The 8,459-nt window shown below is 34.6% G+C and overlaps 1 protein-coding gene across 1 annotated transcript; it reads left to right on the forward strand.

Moving 5' to 3' along the window:
• Positions 1–949: 949 nt before the first annotated feature.
• On the forward strand, positions 950–6,545 carry BGAL16 (beta-galactosidase 16). The gene is made up of 18 exons (XM_079045747.1): positions 950–1,165; positions 1,699–1,794; positions 1,888–2,000; positions 2,081–2,147; positions 2,392–2,484; positions 2,576–2,719; positions 3,221–3,315; positions 3,391–3,499; positions 3,615–3,818; positions 3,957–4,121; positions 4,439–4,620; positions 4,710–4,801; positions 4,897–5,006; positions 5,194–5,286; positions 5,388–5,489; positions 5,624–5,769; positions 5,867–6,200; positions 6,319–6,545. The coding sequence occupies exons 1-18, from the start codon at positions 998–1,000 to the stop codon at positions 6,427–6,429; spliced, it is 2,424 nt and encodes an 807-aa protein (XP_078901873.1). The 5' UTR covers positions 950–997; the 3' UTR covers positions 6,430–6,545.
• The last annotated feature ends 1,914 nt before the right edge of the window (positions 6,546–8,459 follow it).

The following is an 8,459-nucleotide window of genomic DNA, read 5'->3' on the forward strand; positions in this document are numbered from 1 at the left end:
TTACTTAAAGCCTTCAATTTATACCCAAACATGAAACTAATACTTACTTTAGTAAAGATTACTTTCTTTTGAATTCCGACATATATGAACCAAAAGATCATACACATCACGTGTTGGTATTGTTCTTGGCCTCTCGTGACCCTGCATCCCATTGGTAACAAAATTCCATCTCTCTTAATTTTTAATTTACCTATTTATTTAATAAAATTTTACAAGATATTAATAAAAAGATTGACACCCTTATCAAAGGATGGTCATTTTTTGTGTTTCTTTTGGTTTGTATTTTTATGTGTTTCAAACAGTAAAAATACGAGAATATATAAAATGAAGTCTTATTAGTTTTCAAACTCGGATGAACCATTGAACCTTAATATCATTTAATTTTTGTTTTATCGATATCATCGTTTCCCTTTCTTATGTAATAAAAACCAATAAACGTGGATATATTATGTTGGCATATATATATATATATATATATATATATATATATATATATATATATATATATATATATATATATATATATATATATATATATATATATATATATATATTCTTTTAATATGTTATAATTTGGGAACACAAAGATTGTTTTACAATACAAAAGAAACCACATTAAAAAAAGTCCATTAAACAAAACGAGATCATCTTATAATACGAATACAACTACTTATTTTTATTTAAAATAATATATGTGTAAAAAATATTGGTCACACTTAAACAATGGTCAAGACCCACCAACCTATAAAAACCATGTTTGCCGTGCAATGCAACAATTTTGTTGTTTACTACTTTATCTGCTTAAACAACTCCGCCGTCTCTTTCTATCTCACAACTGGAATGTACGTAACGTCGGACAAGAATACTCAAACAAGTTTCTCACCAATAAATATATATGTATATATATGTAAAGTTGAACAAGAATGCTTTAACAATTTATTTCCCTTTGTTACTCAGTTTTAGAGAGAGAGAGAGAGAGAGGGAGAGAGAGGAAGAGATGGTGTGGTTTGGGTGTTGGATTGCACTACTAGTGGTGGTTGGTGGTGGCACCACGGTGGTGGTGGGTGGAGCAAACGTGAGTTATGATGGAAGATCACTTATTATTGATGGGAAGCGTACGATTTTGTTCTCGGGTTCAATTCATTATGCAAGAAGCACCCCTGATGTACGTATACATTCTCTTTCTCTTTCTATGAGAATATTAAACCAACAAAAAGTTTTTAAAGTTTTATATGGATATAAAAAAATAAAATTCACACTGCCTACCTGCCCTCCACGTTTCATTAGTTTTTATCAATGTTCCTTTTTTTTTTTTTTTGTATTTTTTAACTTTCAAGAAACATGGTTTATTATGCACGAAGCACCCTGAATATTAAACCTGAAAAAAAAAGTTTAAAAGTTTTAGATATAAAAAAAATGTTCACACTGGCCCACCCTGCCCTCCACAGTTTCAATAGTCTTTATCAATATGTTTTTTTTAAACGTTTCAAGAAACAAAGGTTTTGTTTTTATGTTTTAAACATCAAAGAAACTTTGGTTAATGTTATTTTCGTCTTTTCTGGTCATTTGATATAAATGACACCGAAGATTTTGAAGGCTGACTTTTTTATAATTAAATGATGCATATGGAATTATTACAGATTCTAAAAAATATAGATATAGATATGATGATTTAATTACAAGTCAAATGATTTGCAGATGTGGCCATCTTTAATAGCTAAAGCCAAGCAAGGTGGTCTTGACGCCATTCAGACATATGTGTTTTGGAACCTCCATGAGCCACAACCTGGCCAGGTGTCTCTTTAAACTCGAACCCACATTCCTACTTCTTTATGTATATATATGTGCATTACTTATATGTATATCTTTCTATTAAATTGTATGCAGTATGATTTTAGTGGAAGAAATGACGTAATAAGTTTCATTAAGCAAGTCCAACAACAAGGTCTGTATGTAAGCCTACGAATTGGACCCTTCATTGAGGCCGAATGGACTTATGGGTATGCGTAAATATTACATGTCTTTAACCATTCAGCTAGCTGGATTTTGAAACTAACTTTTTTATGCGTATTTCTTTCAGAGGTTTGCCATTTTGGTTGCATGATGTTCCTGGGATTGTCTTCAGAACCAACAACGAACCTTTCAAGGTAACCACAGTTTTGACCATAAAAGTCAAACTAACTATTTGATTTTGAAGTTCCAAATTGATGTGGGCATTGATTGTGTCGCTTGTACAATATTGTTTTGAAACAATGGAGCTGCTAACATTTGACTTTTTATGAAAAATATTGACATGGGATCTTCATTTTATAGCATATGAGTTGTTTTTTGAACATGCAAAAGTCAAAACATTGACATTAATTAATTAATATTGTTTTGCATTTATGGCAGCTTTACATGCAAAACTTCACAACCAAAATAGTCAACATGATGAAGGAAGAAAACCTGTTTGCTTCACAAGGAGGCCCAATTATTCTATCACAGGTTTTCAATCTTTTTTTATTACTATGAGAAATTGACATTTTTTACAAAGCATTGTTGAAGTATTATTAACAAAAACTCTTATGTATGACAGATAGAGAATGAGTACCAAAATGTTGAAGGATCATTTCATGATGATGGACGACAGTATGTCAACTGGACTGCAACAATGGCGGTGGGTCAAAACACTAATGAACCATGGATGATGTGCAAACAAGATGATGCCCCTGATCCTGTGGTTCGTGCTCTACTTCTAATTGTTAAATACAATAAATAGCAATGTACTTTCTTTGATTTTTTTATTTTTTATTTTTAAAAATGGCTTAACTCTCTCTCTCTCTCTCCCCCCCCCCCCCCCCCCCCCTAAATCTACATATTTTTTTTCTCAAATGAGACTTCAACCTTCAAATGAGAGGCACCAATCCAACAACAATTCTACTTTCAATTATTTATTACTTTGAAAAATTACTCAGATTATAACTATCTCCTCCAAATACGAAACAAGTTTCACTACAATAATAAGACACGTTGAACGAAAGATGCTATATATAATTGATGATTTTCAAAGTACAATCCATTAATAAGAAAAAAGCTAATGTGTAATGCTTTAACATAAAGAAATGGAAGTGGATGCTATGATGCAGTACATTGCTATTTTATGTATTTATATCCCGGGTTCTGATTCACCAATCCATTAGCTACACATTGACTTTTGTGGTCAAACATGTAACTCATGTAGATCAACACGTGCAACGGGATGAGATGTGAGGAAACATGGAAAGGGCCAAACTCTCCAAATAAGCCTTCACTATGGACTGAGAATTGGACTTCATTGTAAGCACTTATTTCCCTATAACTACTTCTAAAATTTAACTTGGTCTTTACTAACTAACTTTTTGGTTATTGAAGTTTACAAGGATTTGGAGATGATGCATACCTGAGATCAGCTGAAGATCTTGCCTTTCATACGACACTGTTCATAATAAAGATGAATGGAACCTTTGTCAATTATTATATGGTAACATACCACCATTATAAACTTGTAAATATAGATACATCATAGTGTACGTAGCTTGTGAAATACACAAGTAAACATGCATGAACTTATGCTTTTCTTTGTAATGATCACACAGTACCATGGAGGAACGAACTTTGGACACACTTCTGCAGCATTTATCATTACTGGTTATTATGATCAAGCTCCGCTTGATGAATATGGCATTATCAGACAACCAAAATTCGGCCACCTTAAAGAAATGCATGCAGCATTGAAGCAATCTTTGCAACCATTACTCTATGGAGATTTAGCTATTGAACATTTGGGTGAAAAACAAGATGTAAGAATGCGTTTTGTTTACATAATCTGGATATATTAAATGTTTTTTTTCTCTCTTTGACAATTGTATTGTCTTTAACAATACAGTTACCCTTAGAATCTTTATTTAACAAGTCAAAATCTTGAAATGAATGTACAGGCGTATGTCTACACCAGAAGTTCAGGTGAATGCGCTGCATTTCTTCTTAATAACAACAGCAGAGAAAGTGTCAATGTTGTATTTCGTAATATGCACTACACTTTGCCACCAACTTCGATTAGCATCTTACCTGATTGCAGAACTGTAGTCTTCAATACTGCCATGGTATGTTTCTGGAATTTGAAGAAGCTCTTTTTGCCAATCATGATACACATAGGCCGTGTTTCTGTTTTTTTTTTTTTCCTATTAAATTGATGTATGAATAAACGATGTCTTTTAGAAAATGATGGTATACATAATGAAATGATAAATGAAAGAAATTTTGTCTAAGTCTTGGACTGAATGCGGGTGACTCTTTTTCTAACTTTCTCTATTAAGTAGTTATTTCTGTATTATTATATATATCACCTGATTAAGTATCATGCTGTTAAGTCCATTCAGGAAGAAAAAAAAAGCAACTTACTAACTTTCAACTGCTACAGGTAAACACACAAGTTAGTACACGAGCAATGCAGCCAATCATACGCTTCACTTCGGCTGAACAATGGGAAGAATTCACTGAAGTTATCCCTGAATTTGACCAGACCTCATTGAGGTTTAATGGACTGATGGAACAAATGAATACTACAAAAGACTCATCAGATTATCTTTGGTACACGTTAAGGTAAAAGTTCAATGTATAATATTCATTGCCGTTTAATTAACCATGGTAAACAGTAAACCAACTGAAATTCAATCTTTCTGAGCATACAGAGTGGAGAATAACTTCTCTGAAGATCAACCTATGCTTAGAGTAAATTCTAATGGACATGTTTTACATGCATATGTTAATGGAGATCTTGTTGGTATGGCTTTGTGTTTATATGGTTCTTAACTTGAAATGATGTCTTATCTTGTGATCAAATGTACTGAAAGATGAGGTATGTCTTTCAATTTGAAGGTGCTGGACATGGAACCCGTAAATTTACAAACTTCACATTGGAAAACACTGTTTCTTTCTCAAACGGATCCAACAATGTTTCCCTCCTGAGTGTAATGGTTGGATTACCGGTATGTTATATATATATATATATATATATATATATATATATATATATATATATATATATATATATATATATATATATATATATATATATGATGCACTCTCACTGTCAAATTTTACTACTACAAATCTCAATTACCATTCAGAAAAGAAAATGCATTACTGATTCTTTCAATCCAATGAGTTGTGAAGGATTCTGGAGCATTTATGGAGCGTAGACGTGCAGGGTTACAAGAAGTGATGATTCAAGATCAAAACGTCTCAAGCTCCTTGTGGGGATATCAAGTGAGCCATAGAATCAAACAATCTTAATTTTTGATACTGAATTGTGTATTTGCAATGATTGTTGTGTATATCTCTAAATGAGGTTTCATTTATTGACAAAGGTTGGATTGCTTGGGGAGAAGCTCTCAGTTTACACAGAGGTAGGCTCGAGTCATGTATCATGGAGCGAGTATTCATCTCCTGGTACTCTAACATGGTATAAGGTGAGCCTTTGAGTTCTTTCTTTCTCACCACTTACTCATACATTAATGGGGTTACCCTTTTTCCTATTTCCCTCAAATTAAACATCTTTTTACCTCTTCTTTTATTAATTATGTTTTTGTTTTGTACTTCACAGACAATATTTGACTCGCCTAGGGGTAACGAGTCGATTGCACTAAACCTGGGTTCAATGGGGAAAGGTGAAGTTTGGATCAATGGCCAAAGTATTGGAAGATATTGGGTCTCGTTTAAGACCCCTACCGGCTCTCCTTCGCAGACATGGTTCGAAACCCACATTGATCAGTCACTGTTTGTTTGATTATATATATTTTTTATAGCTAGCAATTGTGATTTGTGACCTTGGGCTTATGTTTGATAGGTACAATGTACCCAGATCTTTCCTTCAACCAACAGGAAACCTACTGGTTTTGTTCGAGGAAGAATATGGAAACCCGCTAAACATTTCATTAGATACTGTTTCGATTAACAAAGTTTGTGGGCATGTATCAGATGCACATCCTCCTAGGATAAATCCATGGGGAGCACATCGTCGCTATCCATGGAGGCCAAGGCCAAGAGTTCATATATGGTGTCCGCATAATCGAATTATCTCCAGGATCATATTTGCAAGTCATGGTAATCCTTCTGGTGACTGCGAGAGGTACTCCATTGGGAAATGTCATTCGCCTACTTCTCGACGTGTCGTTGAAAAGGTGAGATTTTCGAATATTAAATGCATTGAAGCTTACTAATTTGTAAAACTACAATTTTGCAACCAGACATATAGCCAATTTGACTTGCATCTATATTGCCATTTTTCTCTTATTTCAGGCTTGCTTAGGGAAAAGGCAATGTTCCATTTCTCATACGGTAGAAACTTTTGGAGGAGACCCATGTCCAGGCACGCCTAAGACGCTTTTGGTGGATGCACGATGTGAATAAGAACACATAGTTTACAATTCGATTCTTTAATTTGCGCATAGAAGAAGTCATAAAAGATGTTAGTGAGATGATAATTTGTTATTAGAATTCAATATGAATGCAAGTGAAGCATATATACAAGCAAGTTATATGAAAAAGTTATAGCTAATTCTATAATTTTCCAAAGAATACAAAGTATAGTTAAAATCGTATTTTCGACTATAATAATCAGCAGTCCCAAGCTTAATTGTGAAATAAAAAGTCGGTTGGTAAGAACATTTACAATATGAGCCATGGTATAACGAACAATCAAGTGCATATCAATATGTATAAGATATGTCCTTTGATAGACCACACTTTTAGCTGTCGGATAAGTGGCACCAAAATTATGATAAAATCAAGTGAGAACACTAATTAATGGTACATGTAACTCTCAAAGTAGACACATAAGATAAGCCATATGCCAATGAAGTTCTGCTCATAAGTCATACTCTTTTTTTTTTTACATACTTAGTTAATTTCATGGAACATAAAAATCACAACAATAATTGGCAATCAATTTCATTATAAGATAAGTGTAGCAGCAGCTTTTTATAAACGTTACAATTCTTAAATGTAATTTTGTAGCAACAGCTTTTTATAAACGTTACAATTCTTAAATGTAATTTTACCATCATGGAGAAGATTTATCTACAAGATAATCATGCAAAAAAGACATCGAGCCTTTAAATGTAGCACCCTCGCCAAAACCTACATGTATATAATATAATTGATACGATTAAGGAAGGCAATTCTCCAACTTCTAATTTTCGGCCCAACTACAAGTGGTTACGATCGGTTGCGAACGGATACGAACGATCGCAATCTGTCGAAAGGCATTTCTTCAGCGAAAACTATGAGTCAGGAGGTGATAAGTTGCGACCGGTTGTTGGTGGTTGTGAACGAGTGTGATTGGGTGCGAACGCTCGCAAGGCGTTGCATTCACAATTGGACTGTTGCGAATGATGGATCGCATTTTGGACTAGTTCGTTGTGAATGTGATTCAAGGCGAGGCATTGTGACTAGTTCCGAAACGCTGCTTGATACTTATTGTTGGTTCCGACGGACTACTCGGTCCCAATGGGACATTTGGATGTGATGGATAACTTGGTTGTGACTTGCTTTGCGATACATTACTACTTTACACGTGGAGTTGCAATGGAAGCCTCAGAAGTTGAAGAGTTGTCTCAAAAGTTCCAACCTCAGAGGTTTTGTAAGGTCCTGAAAACGGATCTTACCAGTGATCAAACAGTCAAACAATCAAAGAGAACAAGAATTGGAGTAGAAGTAGAATAGAAACAAGCTTGCACACGCTTTATAACTGAAAAACGTCGGGTACAACTTGTTTACAGCGACTGTGAACTCTCTAGCATCAACAACTGATAATGACATACACAACCTCTATTTATAGAAGACCTGGGCCGGAAACAGGGTTTACGGCCGTAAAGGGGTTTACGGCCGTAAACACACTACAAAGCCGTAAACACCAAAATAACCTACTATTACATCATAAAGACTCAAAAGAACTATTACAATTGAAAGCCTAGACCAAACCACTAACTGGACCCTTCAATCTCCCCCTTGGTTTGGTGCTAGCTTGGACTCAATCTTAGTCAACCACCATCACGTCTGACTTCCCCATTGCCCCGTTCCACATCCTCTTGTTAATGATATCGGCAACCATAGACGTATATTCTTTAGCAGCTGGCTCAAAAATATCTTCTGCAACCTTGATCTGATGAAGGTTCAGTTGATGAATATCCCATTTCCCAAACTGAAGCAAATCTCTTTTGTCATATAAACGAATGCATCAATTTTCAAGCTTTATGACAGCAGAGGCTGTAGATTCATCAAACACCCAGTAAAGCATGGACTTTAAAGATCCATCTGGATGATTCTGAGGTACAGGAATCTGTTTTACTTGTTTGGTAGCTGGCCACATCACAGATCGAACAGGACGATTGGTTTGGGGATCAAGTACACTTGGGTATAGTTTAATGATCGACTCTGCA

The sequence above is a fragment of the Lactuca virosa genome, chromosome 4 (assembly GCF_052849685.1).
Source record: "Lactuca virosa cultivar CGN04683 chromosome 4, Lactuca_virosa_CGN04683_v6, whole genome shotgun sequence".
NCBI lineage: Eukaryota > Viridiplantae > Streptophyta > Magnoliopsida > Asterales > Asteraceae > Lactuca > Lactuca virosa.